The sequence below is a fragment of the Drosophila simulans genome, chromosome 3R (genome assembly GCF_016746395.2).
Source record: "Drosophila simulans strain w501 chromosome 3R, Prin_Dsim_3.1, whole genome shotgun sequence".
In the NCBI taxonomy this organism is placed as follows: Eukaryota; Metazoa; Arthropoda; class Insecta; order Diptera; family Drosophilidae; genus Drosophila; species Drosophila simulans.
The window spans coordinates 4,013,348-4,027,065 of record NC_052523.2 but is presented as its reverse complement, the minus strand read 5'-3'; the positions used below and the strand labels follow the sequence as shown (position 1 = coordinate 4,027,065).

General features: G+C 43.9%; 5 protein-coding genes across 5 annotated transcripts; 3 read left to right on the top strand and 2 right to left on the bottom strand.

The window, feature by feature from the left end:
* Positions 1-504: 504 nt before the first annotated feature.
* On the bottom strand, positions 505-2,509 carry LOC6727103 (tubulin alpha-3 chain). The gene has a single exon (XM_002102460.3). It carries the CDS (start codon positions 1,977-1,979, stop codon positions 627-629), a length of 1,353 nt encoding a protein of 450 aa, XP_002102496.1. The 5' UTR covers positions 1,980-2,509; the 3' UTR covers positions 505-626.
* A 432-nt stretch (positions 2,510-2,941) lies between these two features.
* Positions 2,942-4,413, top strand: LOC6727102 (reticulon-3-B). Its single transcript, XM_016175845.3, has 3 exons — positions 2,942-3,072; positions 3,451-3,957; positions 4,032-4,413. Exons 1-3 carry the CDS (start codon positions 3,069-3,071, stop codon positions 4,319-4,321), a joined length of 801 nt encoding a protein of 266 aa, XP_016033582.1. The 5' UTR covers positions 2,942-3,068; the 3' UTR covers positions 4,322-4,413.
* Positions 4,414-4,421: 8 nt separating this feature from the next.
* Positions 4,422-8,789, top strand: LOC6727100 (esterase B1). The gene is made up of 3 exons (XM_002102457.4): positions 4,422-4,942; positions 7,326-8,201; positions 8,270-8,789. Exons 1-3 carry the CDS (start codon positions 4,559-4,561, stop codon positions 8,714-8,716), a joined length of 1,707 nt encoding a protein of 568 aa, XP_002102493.1. The 5' UTR covers positions 4,422-4,558; the 3' UTR covers positions 8,717-8,789.
* Positions 4,965-7,218, bottom strand: LOC6727101 (esterase B1). The gene is made up of 4 exons (XM_002102458.4): positions 6,988-7,218; positions 6,655-6,931; positions 6,420-6,570; positions 4,965-6,254 (listed from the first exon to the last, which is right to left on the bottom strand). Exons 1-4 carry the CDS (start codon positions 6,999-7,001, stop codon positions 5,071-5,073), a joined length of 1,626 nt encoding a protein of 541 aa, XP_002102494.1. The 5' UTR covers positions 7,002-7,218; the 3' UTR covers positions 4,965-5,070.
* Positions 8,790-9,618: 829 nt separating the features above from the next.
* LOC6727099 (esterase B1) lies at positions 9,619-13,699 on the top strand. Its single transcript, XM_002102456.4, has 6 exons — positions 9,619-9,780; positions 11,668-11,980; positions 12,058-12,208; positions 12,266-12,829; positions 12,893-13,062; positions 13,118-13,699. The coding sequence occupies exons 1-6, from the start codon at positions 9,734-9,736 to the stop codon at positions 13,589-13,591; spliced, it is 1,719 nt and encodes a 572-aa protein (XP_002102492.1). The 5' UTR covers positions 9,619-9,733; the 3' UTR covers positions 13,592-13,699.
* Positions 13,700-13,718: the final 19 nt, after the last annotated feature.

Here is a 13,718-nt window from a genome sequence, read left to right as displayed (position 1 = left end):
TAGGGATATGGCCGTTATGTTGGGATGCCTATTAAGCCTCTATATGTACGAATCGCTGCTCTTCTTTATCTCTTCTCTGACCAAAGGGAACCCACGGACCTCGTGGATGGTGACGTTGTCATGCAGCAGGCGAGCTCCGGTGGCATTTGAACAGAATGATATGGAAAGCTGGATCCATCGACTTGCATACGTGGAATTCTAGCTTAAGCCTGGTAAAACCTTGCCGTTTAACCAGGTAGAGAACTCTCTAATCTTACTACAGAAAGGTGTTAAAATCCCAGAGAAGTCACCTTTATGGTGTGCGGTATCCTGTGGACTGTTAAATTATAAATAACTTATATTAATAGAAGACTTTAACCAGCCAACAAAATAAGCTTGCTCATAAAGTAAAAATGGAGCAAGTCAATAATATACAGATGTACCCCACGTGAATAACTTTTTAATGCATGACTTTTGGTCAAGTATTAACTTTCTGGGGTCTTTTACTAAAAGTGGTTAATAAACTGGTGTTTTCTTGGGTTTTTATTTTCTTCTTTGTTCGCTATACAGTATCGCAGAAAATTTTTACATGCGAGTGGGAGCGTATGAAAATAAGCAGGATTTAGAGGGATGCACACCTATCCGCTCTAGTACTCCTCAGCACCCTCGCCCTCACCGTCACCGGAGTCCATGCCGACCTCCTCGTAGTCCTTCTCGAGGGCAGCCAGATCCTCACGGGCCTCGGAGAACTCGCCCTCCTCCATGCCCTCACCAACATACCAGTGAACGAAGGCCCTCTTGGCGTACATCAGGTCGAACTTATGGTCCAGACGGGCCCAGGCCTCGGCGATGGCCGTGGTGTTGGACAACATGCACACGGCACGCTGCACCTTGGCCAGATCGCCGCCTGGGACCACAGTGGGTGGCTGGTAGTTGATGCCCACCTTGAAGCCGGTGGGGCACCAGTCCACGAACTGAATGGTGCGCTTCGTCTTAATGGTGGCGATGGCGGCGTTCACATCCTTGGGCACCACATCGCCGCGATACAGCATGCAGCAGGCCATGTACTTGCCGTGACGGGGATCCACCTTGACCATCTGGTTGGCTGGCTCGAAGCAGGCGTTGGTGATCTCGGCCACCGACAGCTGCTCGTGGTAGGCCTTCTCGGCGGAGATGACGGGAGCGTAGGTCACCAGCGGGAAGTGGATGCGGGGGTAGGGTACCAGGTTGGTCTGGAACTCGGTGAGATCCACATTTAGGGCGCCATCGAATCGCAGAGAGGCGGTGATCGAGGACACTATCTGACCGATTAAACGATTCAGGTTAGTGTAAGTGGGTCGTTCGATGTCCAGGTTTCGGCGACAAATGTCGTAGATGGCCTCGTTGTCCACCATGAAGGCGCAGTCGGAGTGCTCGAGGGTGGTGTGCGTGGTTAGGATGGAGTTGTAGGGCTCCACCACGGCAGTGGACACCTGGGGGGCTGGGTAGATGGCAAACTCCAGCTTGGACTTCTTGCCGTAGTCCACCGAGAGACGCTCCATCAGCAGCGAGGTGAAGCCAGACCCAGTACCTCCACCGAACGAGTGGAAGATGAGGAAGCCCTGCAGACCGGTGCACTGATCGGCCAGCTTGCGGATCCTGTCCAGCACCAGGTCGACGATCTCCTTGCCAATGGTGTAGTGGCCACGGGCGTAGTTGTTGGCCGCATCCTCCTTACCGGTGATCAGTTGCTCCGGGTGGAACAGCTGACGGTAGGTTCCGGTACGGACCTCATCGACCACAGTGGGCTCCAGATCCACGAACACGGCGCGGGGCACGTGCTTGCCAGCTCCAGTCTCGCTGAAGAAGGTGTTGAACGAGTCATCACCTCCGCCCACGGTCTTGTCGGAGGGCATCTGCCCATCGGGCTGGATGCCGTGCTCCAGGCAATAGAGCTCCCAACAGGCGTTTCCAATCTGGACACCGGCCTGGCCCACGTGGATAGAGATACATTCGCGCATATTGATTTTAAATTGGGTTTTCGATTCCGGATTTTTTGTTTCGAGTTTCGGTTTCTCACACGCGACTACGGAAAATCAACGGAAAAAGTGTAAGCCTACGATTTTGGGGTCTGACTCTGCGGGCGTTTACGTTGGAATGCCCGAGAATAGATTTCGAACAGACGTAAATCGCCAGGGGCTCTGTTTTACGAAAAAAGACTTCACAACTCGGATATTAGATTAGATATTAGATAACTATCTATTTATACGAAACGCGTTTCTTTTACCAATCGATTTTGCTCTGGTGGCACGAAAAACCCTGTCAGGCCGCTTTTTGGTTCGTTTGTTTGAATTCGGCTTTAGTTTCACGCTGATTTTTACACAACATTGCTAGCTCTTGGCCAATATTTGATTACCATCGGCAAGAGTGTTCAGATGCGGCTAAATGGCGGTATTTACCAGATTTAAAGATCAGTAAAATTATTTAGCACAAGCACGCTTGTTTAGTAGATTAAGTGTGACCGCCGGTGGGAAATTGAAATATACCAAGCAGTTCAATTAATACCAATGCCTTGTATAAGTAACCGCATATTCACACAATGGATAATGTATATTTCCAGAGAATATAGACTCTTTATATGATAATAAATTATTTTAAATTGCTAATGTTCCATTTAAAAAATTTTACACGAGTTCTAACATCTACTATTTACCAAAATGAACAAAGTAAGCAAGACGAAAAAAGAATTTTTACATTTGTTCAGTATGCCATAGTAAGAAAAACAAATTGAAAAAGATGATAGAAGTAACTACTCTTTATATATTTTTAAAGAATGGTGTAACCCGCCTTTAAACACAACTAACTCTTTTGACCCGCTTAGTATATTTTTAAGGCAGTATTTTCCGAGTAAAGTACAGTACTGCGCAGTTATCGATCCACTTTGCGCACTTATCGATTAATTGCGCGCGAAACGAGTATGCTTTGAAATATTGCACAGATATATTTCTGTATATTTTGGCCAGTCTTTGCCATTCGTGTCAAAAGGCTAAAATTTTTTTTATCTAATATTTTTCTGTGGATTATTCATATTTTCATACAACGCTCTGAAAATGCGTAAGTAACAACTGCAATTAAATACCAGCTAGTTAGAAAAGAAAGTCCGTATGAATAATGGGGGCAAAGCATTTGGTATTTTTATTTTATTATTTTTAATAAAATTTAAGAAATATTTCTTACAACAGGGGTACACATAATTATGTAGCAGAATATTTATGTAGCTAACAATTTTCTTCGCTTTGTTCATTTTGAGAAATAAAATTTTGAGAAACTTTTCGAGTTTAACGGTGAACTGAGATATTGAAACATTATGGTGAATCGGAAAGTATTCGCCTGACAATTTGAAATCCTTTTAGTTTGCCTATTCGGTTGACCCTTGAAATATTACTCAGCTGTGAAAACTTAAAACATAATTTGCTTTGATCTCACAACCAGTATCAGAACGTGCTCTAAAGACATTCGAAAATATGAGTACCGATACTTCGATAAAGACTAAGGACTCCAGCCAGTTATTTATGGATCTGAAGAACCTGTTGTTGTGGCGCAATGGCCGAAAGACTTTGATCGTCTTCACCGGCATCCTGCTCCTCCTGCTGGATGTGATGGTCCACTCGGTGATCAGTGTGATAAGCATGGTAGGGATCACAGTTCTCATCGCAGCTATTGGCCATCGCCTTTTGGTACAGTTCTGGAGTATCTGGAAGAAGGATGGGAACAAAGATCAGATCTTACGATTCTATCCTCACGCGAAGATAGAAATACCCCAGGAGGAGACTCTTTATCTGGCCGGGAAAGCAGTTTCCCATCTGAATTTAATTTTGAACCGTATGATAGAATTGTTGCTTGTGGAAAAGTGGGAGGATTCCTTGAAGTTCCTAGTTTTGCTATGCGGCATCAATTTGCTGGGCGATTGCTTCAACGGATGGACTTTGCTTATATTTGGTATGTGCATAAGTGCTTAATATTGTCTTACTTTATTTACTTTATTTATAAATTGAATTAATTTTTCTTTAAAGGACACTTGTTTATTTTCACCGTACCAAAACTGTACGAGTCGTATAAGCCATTCGTAGATGTCCAGATCCGGAAATTCCGTAAATGCCAGAGAGATAACTCGAACGTAGTCGAACCTAAAGCTGAAATCCCGATTTGTATTCAGAAAGAGTGTCCGCCGGAGTCACCATACGAGGGTGAAGAATCCAAAGAGGGTAAAGTGCTATATGAGGCATGCGATAATGAGCCACTCCACAAAGTATGTCGTTGTCCTGATTGCGAGCACCGCTATTTGCCAATTGAGGGACGCTGAACTATATTCATATAAATATTAATCTAGCCTCTTTGATGTTATTGTTCAAAATTAATGTTGGGGAAATATATATTCTATATTTTTTCCACTCATATATATATTTTTTTTTAATCAGTTGGCCATAATTATAACATCATTACCTAACTTCTCTTATTTATAAGGGGTTTTCGGGAACACCTTTTTGTTTGGATCGAGTCTACTTTCTCATTTGGGTCAAAAATAGAATTTGACTATGACATGTGGAAACTCTGTCAGCCAAGAAGTCGAAGTCGGATCAAATGTTTCAGATTCCTAATCCCGCGTTGTTGTCCCGGATTCAAGAGATTCTCCTGCCAATCAGCAGGTGATGCAGACTCCAAAGTCGTGAAGCTATCAGTAGGAAGTGTCAAGGGTCGTCGGCTGTGCGGTATCTATGGTGACGAGTTCTACAGCTTTGAGGGAATTCCCTTTGCCAAGCCGCCGCTGGGGAAAGCCCGATTTGGGGCCTCCCAATTGGCAGACCCATGGAATTCAGAACTCGATGCTCGGCAGGAGAGATCGATTCCTCTGCAGATGGACAGAAGGACGGGCAAGATCGTCGGCAGCGAGGATTGCCTGTACTTAAACGTATACACCAAACATGTAAGTAATTCTTCGCAACACCCAAATTTAACTAAGCATTTATTAACGGGGTAGGCCATCGTATCCAAACTTGGCCTGCTCAATTTAAGATTCTGTAAGAGAATTATTGAGGTTTCGAGTAATAAAGACTAAAAAAGGGAAACTCCAGCCTGTTCGAATAGTTGATCATAGAACACTAGTTTAGGCATGGTATGCGGGATAAACTTAAGTTCCTCGGCGATGTTGAGGACCATAGGAGTAGTCCCCGAGGTTACTGGCTTCCAATCTACAAAAGGTTTCGTAAGCGGTGAGTTTGGATCCGATGTGGCGGCAAAGTGCACAAACATGGATACCATTCGACAAATCGTGGTGAACTCTGGTCGGGATTTGTCCAATTTAAAAGTGGCCGGCATGACATATATGTAGCCCAGCTCGTCCACGTGATTAACTCCGCGCTGCTCCTTTCCCCAGTTCTGAATCCGGTAGAAGTTAAAGTCCGGCGAATCGAAGTCGAAGCGGTAAAAGTAAGTCGGTGCCTGAGCGTAAGCCAGTCTGGATTGGATCATTCGGTACAGCGCGTGAAAGGTATGGTGGGTGAAGATATCTTTTACAGCATCGAAATGATCGAAGCTGAGTTGATCACCACTCGCCTGGCAGAAATACTCCAGCATTTTGAGAGCCATTTCACGCTTGTGGGCGGAGTCGCAGGTGCTCTTAAGGACAGGCGGTAGTGCCCTCTCTGGGTGATCCCGGAATCCCTGCAAGACCTTGGGATCGGACTTAAAACCAACTGTACTTAGTAGCCCCTCATCGGTATTAGCGCCCAAAATGATGGGAATGCGGTTGCTCCAACTGTTCCGCAGCAATTCCTTGGGCTCCGCCAACATAACAGCATTGGGAGTAGCATACCACTCTATTGTGGGCTTAAAGGATAAATTAACACCTTCAGCCTTCTCCTCTGGGCTAAAAACGTCAGCAGAAACGAGCAGGTTCGGATCAGTCTTCAGTAGGAACTCAAAAACCTGGCTATCGACATTATTTCCCTCGTAGCCCAAACGCTTCGCCAAACGGTACTCCAAATGCGGCTGAGTGTTAACCTCCATCGAAAAACCCGCCATAAGGATGGCCTTATGGAAGAGCCCTTCCGTTTGCGGACTAGCCAAGAGCATATTAACCATATAGCTGCCCGAGCTGTGGCCAAAGATGGTAATTCTATCGGGGTCACCATTAAAATTAAGTGCATTCGCCTTAATCCAACGAAGGGCCATAATGATATCCTTGAGGCCAGCATTTCCGGGAACATCTAGCAAGGGATCAGCAAAGTTGAGAAATCCTGAAATGTAGATTTAATGATATATAATGAATGTTAAATTGGTAAAGCCTCAGATGTTTGTGAATGCAACCAAAAATATCTAAAACTGAAGAGCATAGCATGTTGCAAATCTTGTAGTTTTTGGATTAAACGTAATTTGGGACCGAATATTTAAAGCCAACTCACCGAAAAGTCCCAAGCGATGTCCAATGCTTACGTGAAGTACATTCTCTTCCATAAAATAGTCCGGTGCCCAAAGTCTTCTCGAAGAATCTCCGCGAAGAAATGCCCCACCATGGATGTAAACCATGATGGGAAAGGGTTTCTCGCTTTGCAGCTGCAAAATAAATAAATAAAAGGGTTGTGAAAACAATATTTTTAGTAATATAACTAAAAATATCTAAACTATTTAAATACGCACCGTCTTCACTGAGATATTTAAGTACAGACAATCCTCGGAACCCTCAATCACTTTAGTTAAGGCGATCACTTGCAAGCACTTGCTAGCTGGCTTTGAGCAATCTCGGGTCTCTTTCCATGGTTGAATATCTTGTGGCTCCTTGAAGCGAAGGGATCCGAGTGGAGGAGCAGCATATGGGATGCCATCAAAAACATAGAATTCATTGTCATAGAGCCCCTTCATAAGGGTTCCCTGCACTTTTCCATGTGTGGTCTGCACCACGGGGGAAGTTCCACTACTGCAAATAATATACGATATCACTAAAGTTAAAAGCGAAAGAAAAAATGATTTTACTTTTCAAAAGACATATCCGATCTCGAGTAACTCTCAGCTTTGACTGTGGATACGAAACACTTGCTAGATATGGTAGTACCTACTTATCTATCTAATAACGCACTTGGCTTTTATGGTAGCAGTTAGCATCCACATATAGTAGGGAAGATAGTATGCAAACCCTGATTTAATCTTATAGGCAGTATATAACTGGGAGGGGTTAGTGAGATTATAAACTGTTTGTGTAAATGTAGATAATTAAATTCAGAAAAGTGTATTTTTGAGCAAGTTACCATTTTTTAAGCTTGTTTTAGAATCATAAATGCTTCTTTTAATAATTTCAAACCATGTTACCCTAGTTCAACGAATCTGAGCCACCTCTGCCCGTAATGGTGTATATCTACGGCGGTGCCTTCCGCACGGGCGGAGCTATAAAGAGCAAATACGGGCCGGACTATTTGATGAGCAGGGATGTTGTATATGTGCTCTTCAACTATCGCCTCTGCTCCCTGGGATTCCTTAGCATGCCCAGTGGCGAGTTGAATGTGCCGGGCAATGCGGGTCTCCACGATCAGTTACTAGCCCTTCAATGGGTTAGCCAGCACATTCGGAACTTCAACGGAGATCCGCAGAACATAACGCTTTTTGGCGAAAGTGCTGGAGCCGCTTCCGTGCACTTTATGATGTGTCTGCCGCAGGCGAAAGGGCTCTTCCACAAGGCCATCATGATGTCCGGCTCGATGCTGAGTCCCTGGGTGAATGCGCTCGATAGCGATAGTATATTCTGCCGCCTGGCCACGTCTGCAGGATACGAAGGACCCGCGGAAGAGGTGCCCATATTGGAGTTTCTGCGCAACGTGAATGCCGAAAAACTCATCGGCCACGAATTCATCTCACCCCGTGACCGGTGCTTTGGGTTTCTCAACCCATTTGCTCCAGTTGTTGGAGGCCTGGTTCCAGCTCCATTTCAGCAGCTGATGAAGGAGGCGTGGTCCTGTGAAGTGCCCCTGCTCCTGGGCGGCACGTCCTTCGAGGGACTGGTGTACTACCCGTTCTGTCAGCTGGATAATGGCTATATGCTGGAGCTGCTGAAACATGAACCAGCGATGGTATTGCCCCACGAGCTATATCAGTCGATGAGCGTCGAGGAGCGGAACACAGCGGCCGAAGTCCTCGTTAAGTATCACTATGGACCGCGCGGTATCACCAAGAGTAACATCACACAGATTCTAGATGTGAGTATCTTAAGTATAGGTTCATTTTACCATTTTATAAAATGGTAATTGACATATTTGATCTACAGCTTTTCAGCTACAAGTTATTCTGGCACGGCATACATAGGGTGGTCCTCTCCAGATTATCTCGCGCACAAGCACCTACCTATCTGTACCGGTTCGACTTCGATTCGCCCAAGTTGAATCTGATGAGGAACCAGCTCTGTGGCGATGACATCAAACGCGGTGTCTGTCATGCGGATGACTTGGGCTACATTTTCCACAAACAGGCCCAAGCGAAGCAGCCCCTGGATTCCCCGGAGTTCCTGACCATCCAGCGTATGGTGGGCATATTGACCACGTTTGCCAGGACGGGCGATCCCAATTGCGCGGAGACGGGGCCGGATCCGTGGATGCCCGTCTCCACAAAGTCTCCCTTCAAGGCATTGAATATTGGACAGCAGGTGGAGTGTGTAACGCAGGTCGAAAAAGACGGTCTGGAGGTGTGGAATGGGCTATATAGTGACCTAAAGTAGTAAGGGGGGTTTTATTAAGTCTATTTTGCTATAATTTTTGTATATATTCAATAAATGAACGATACTGTTTAGAGGTATGATCATGATTATTGGACTCAACCCACTCGACAGCACTTCATGTTGATTTTCTCCGATTAAACCTCAATTGTGCCCACTGTGTTCAGCTTTTCCGAATTAAAGCTGATCCGGAGCTTTACGGCAACGCCCCACTCCAGTCGAAAGCTCGGTGATCGTATAAACAAAAACAAATCGCGTCAAATTGTTTGTTTACACTAGTTTTGCCGGCACGATCGAAATGTTGTTGACCCACTCGGTGGGCGGCCCGCCCCTTTTCCCCTTGATTTACTGGCAAGAAGGCTTAGAATAGTCACTTTTATAGGCTAAGTTTACGATAGATCAGCTGAGATGGCGGCGTAGTTGCCTATGTAGAAGCATAAAGTTTATGACAGCTGGTTTCTTAATAACTGAGATACTTATCTATCTCGCAGATACTTCACGCTGCTACTTCGCAACCAGGTAGTGTTGAAGGAAGCTGTGACGCTCAAAAGAGAGATTTTTTCGCAGTGTTGATTAATTATGCATTCGCTAGGAGGAGCTGCCACGCCCACCGCCGCCCAAGCTTCCAGCCCACGCTCGATCGGCTCCAGCCATATCAGTTATTCCGTTTATCTCGTCACCGCACTTGAAATACAATTTGTTGTATTCTGTATTCTTTTTGTGTGTTTTCTTCTCTCTCTGCCGCTCTCCACGCTCTTCTTGTTCAGTAATTTGTATTCTGATATTCAGTGTTAATGTAGTATATTTTTTTCTATATTTTCTTTACTTGTTTTTTGCCTATTTTGCGCGCTTTTTTGCTTTTTTCGCTGGCCGCTCGCCGCTGGAATTCGATGTGAAAAAGTGTGTTTTTAATTTCAGTTTCGGTTCGGAGCTGGCGCGATACAGTACGCAGCTCGCACTTATTAGTATCTACATATAGCAAATCGATCGGATCGTGTGCGGTGCTCTAGTCAATCCGATATGAATAAGAACCTCGGCTTTGTGGAGCGCCTGCGGTGGCGCCTCAAGTAAGTTTCTCCGTCGACCTTAATTCTGGGAATTATTTATTAAATTACTGGTTCTTAATGCCAGAGAGTATTTTTCTACACTCTCAATTGTAATTGTTGTTATGGTTTAGCTTCGGTTTCGGGGTTTTGTTTGCTCAGCTATTTTTTCTTGTTTTTTATAAAGTAATATCAGCTACACACTGTGAAGCATGACTAATTTTTGGATGGCAGAAACTAATAATATGTGGCTTCCCAATTAAGTCAGCTTTCCAAACGAGAGATTAGGCTGTGGAATGTTATACAATCGTGATGACTATAGGTAGGATAAGGTCATCAAAATACGTCGATTAAAGCAGATATGATATAACTTTATTAGCTGACATTGCAAAACTTGAATTATTTATTGGCATTCTGGGAGAGACAAAGATACTAAAACCACCGAAACAGCCCATCAAAAACATTATATGAAAAAGTTTTTACATATTCTGGTGTAATTTCTCAAAGTTTTTGTTGAGCGTATAAAAACGTCACTTGAAAGCATTAATCGATTAATCGGATTCATAAATCTGTATTCATTGCTTAATCAGTTTAACGCTAAAGATATTTTATATTTATTGGCCAATTTAGCAGTAATAAAATTGCTACAGCGATATACAAAATGGGTTGTGACACTATTGGATACTTAGCAATGAAATGAAAAGCGATGGCAAACATCTATAAAATCTGTAATGACGACTGCACCCTTATACTTGAAAGACGAGTAGCTCGTCAATATAGATAATGTTAATTAAACATTGAATCTACACTCGTTGCGAGTACAACAATAATTATTCGATTTTCAAAGTCATCGTAGTCTCGTCCGGTTCTTATCACGCATTAACCTTGATAATGAAGCCGATTGGTAAAAATAGTGTCAGTTTCAACCCGTTTAACTGTGTTTCGCTTTAAACGTAATGTCCATAAATGGCAAATTAAAATTTTATCACGATGACTGCAAAATAGGTGTGATTTTATTTTGTTGCCGTAACGTAATGTAATAAAAAGGCAGTGCTGGGCTCAGAATAATTATCACCAGTTTTACGCTTTCAATTTGCTATTAATATTATTATTATACAAACAAAGAATACAGAACTATGGAATCAAAGTGTATTTTTAAATAACAATAAAACCAATTAAAAGTAATTAAAGCATCTTAAGCACATGGTCTGAGATAACCAAATGACACCTACTGATAAGGCAGAACAAGTGCTCCAGCTTATTAAATATTCTTAAGATTAATGCCACATTTTGAAGTTCATTAACGGCAGTCCAAGGGCTTGTGTGAACTTCAACGGCAAATGATTTAAGTTCAGTCCTGGGCTTTAAATTTTGGGCAGCGGACTGTGTTAATTTATCACTGACAGACGTGCCTGGTTAGCAGGTGGACCACACAGTCGACTGCACCAACTAAACCTGTTGTTCGGCCTGATCCTTCAGCTTTACATAGCTACGTGCACACTTAACAAAATACTAATGTATATTATTCAATTCTAAATTCTTTCAAAGCTTCCATGATTCATTCTATCGTATTTTCTATATAGTTCAAAAACAATAATTACTAATTTAATAAAGCAAAATAATAAGCTTAAAAATATTGTTGTGTAGAAATCAAGTATTCTTAGCTAATTTTTTTCTAGTGTTACCATAGGGCTGGTAAGTGGGTTGTGATGCATTGGAATGAGCTTGTGGATGCGATGTGATGAACATCAGCAAAACAATTTAAATTTAATGCAATGCATGCAGTATGCCTACTGGCATGTGGCTTTGAGAATGAATTAAAATAATTGACTTTGTGACAAAAATATCAAATTATCTGGGTGCAGACCCAATATTATTATGCTAATTATTTCGACCATCGTGCATTTGCAGAACCATCGAGCATAAAGTCCAGCAGTATCGCCAGTCGACCAATGAAACAGTAGTCGCCGACACGGAGTACGGCCAAGTGAGGGGTATCAAGCGTCTATCTCTCTACGATGTGCCCTACTTCAGTTTCGAGGGTATCCCGTACGCCCAGCCTCCGGTGGGGGAGTTGCGGTTCAAGGCCCCTCAAAGGCCCATTCCCTGGGAGGGAGTTCGGGACTGCAGCCAGACCAAGGATAAGGCCGTCCAGGTGCAGTTCGTCTTCGATAAGGTAGAGGGCTCCGAGGACTGCCTCTATCTCAATGTGTACACCAACAATGTGAGTACTTCCAATTACTTGTTTAGAAAAAACTTCGTGAAAGCAGTAATAACTTTAAACAATGTACCTCATTTTAGGTGAAGCCCGATAAGGCTCGTCCGGTTATGGTTTGGATTCACGGAGGAGGCTTCATTATCGGCGAGGCCAATCGGGAATGGTATGGCCCGGACTACTTTATGAAAGAAGATGTTGTTCTCGTCACCATACAATACCGACTTGGTGCTTTGGGTAAGCTACTGTGTGCGTATGCGCAATATTTATACTAAGCATCCTTGCTCCTGTCAGGATTTATGAGTCTTAAGTCCCCCGAGCTAAATGTACCTGGAAATGCTGGTCTCAAGGATCAGGTGCTGGCTCTCAAGTGGATCAAGAACAATTGCGCTAGTTTCGGCGGAGATCCCAACTGCATCACTGTGTTTGGAGAGAGCGCAGGAGGCGCCTCCACTCACTACATGATGATAACCGATCAGACCCAAGGGCTCTTTCATCGTGGCATCTTGCAGTCGGGCAGTGCCATTTGTCCTTGGGCCTACAACGGCGACATCACCCATAATGCCTACAGGATAGCCAAACTGGCTGGCTACAAGGGCGAGGACAACGACAAGGATGTGCTAGAGTTCTTGCTGAACGCGAAGGCCAAGGATCTTATTCGCGTGGAGGAAAATGTCCTGACAATGGAGGAACGCATGGACAAGATAATGTTTGCCTTTGGCCCATCCCTGGAACCATTCTCCACGCCTGAATGTGTAATATCCAAGCCCCCAAAGGAGATGATGAAGACCGCCTGGAGTAATTCCATCCCCATGCTTATAGGAAACACTTCGTACGAGGGACTGCTCTGGGTTCCAGGTTAGATAATGGGAATTTTATTGAATGAAACATTCACTAAATAAATTTAATTTTATTTCACAGAGGTCAAGCTTATGCCGCAGGTGGTGCAACAGCTTGATGCTGGCACACCTTTCATTCCCAAAGAATTACTGGCCACGGAACCCAGTAAAGAAAAGGTGGATTCGTGGAGTGCAAAGATTCGAGATCTTCATCGCACTGGCGCAGAAAGCACCCCAGATAATTACATGGATGTAAGTGTCATCCAATTAGGTGCTTACTTAATCATAAGCTGTAAATTTATTCCAGCTCTGTTCGATTTACTACTTCGTGTTTCCGGCCTTGAGAGTGGTCCATTCCCGTCACGCGTACGCAGCTGGAGCTCCAGTATACTTCTATCGATTTGACTTCGACTCCGAGGAGATCATCTTTCCGTACCGCATTATGCGATTCGGACGCGGAGTCAAGGGGGTCAGCCATGCCGACGATTTGACCTACCAATTCAGCAGCCTGCTGGCTCGTCGTTTGCCGAAGGAAAGTCGCGAGTACAGGAACATCGAGCGAACCGTGGGCATCTGGACCCAGTTTGCTGCCACGGGTAATCCCTACAGAGAGAAGATCAACGGCATGGATACTCTGACCATTGATCCAGTTCGCAAATCCGACGAGGTCATCAAGTGCCTCAACATCAGTGATGACCTTAAGTTCATCGATCTGCCTGAGTGGCCCAAATTGAAAGTCTGGGAGAGCCTCTATGATGACAACAAAGATTTATTGTTCTAAATGTAACTTACTGTACTGTACAGCCTAACAAACAAGTCTCTAGAAACTGTAAATAGGTCGAAATGCTTTATAAAATATATTCCACAATTGGATTGTTTTGCTTTATAACTAGTTTGCCCAGTTTGAC

Coding starts and splice junctions, on each gene's coding strand:
- LOC6727103 (XM_002102460.3), bottom strand. CDS start 1,979: ATGCGCGAATGTATCTCTATCCACGTGGGCCAGGCCGGTGTCCAGATT.
- LOC6727102 (XM_016175845.3), top strand. Junction 3,958..4,031: donor ATGGACTTTGCTTATATTTG/GTATGTGCATAA, acceptor TTTTCTTTAAAG/GACACTTGTTTATTTTCACC.
- LOC6727100 (XM_002102457.4), top strand. CDS start 4,559: ATGTGGAAACTCTGTCAGCCAAGAAGTCGAAGTCGGATCAAATGTTTC. Junction 4,943..7,325: donor TAAACGTATACACCAAACAT/GTAAGTAATTCT, acceptor ATGTTACCCTAG/TTCAACGAATCTGAGCCACC. Junction 8,202..8,269: donor ACATCACACAGATTCTAGAT/GTGAGTATCTTA, acceptor TTTGATCTACAG/CTTTTCAGCTACAAGTTATT.
- LOC6727101 (XM_002102458.4), bottom strand. Junction 6,571..6,654: donor TAAATATCTCAGTGAAGACG/GTGCGTATTTAA, acceptor TTTATTTTGCAG/CTGCAAAGCGAGAAACCCTT. Junction 6,255..6,419: donor ACATCGCTTGGGACTTTTCG/GTGAGTTGGCTT, acceptor TCTACATTTCAG/GATTTCTCAACTTTGCTGAT.
- LOC6727099 (XM_002102456.4), top strand. CDS start 9,734: ATGAATAAGAACCTCGGCTTTGTGGAGCGCCTGCGGTGGCGCCTCAA. Junction 12,209..12,265: donor ATACCGACTTGGTGCTTTGG/GTAAGCTACTGT, acceptor TGCTCCTGTCAG/GATTTATGAGTCTTAAGTCC. Junction 12,830..12,892: donor GGGACTGCTCTGGGTTCCAG/GTTAGATAATGG, acceptor TTTATTTCACAG/AGGTCAAGCTTATGCCGCAG.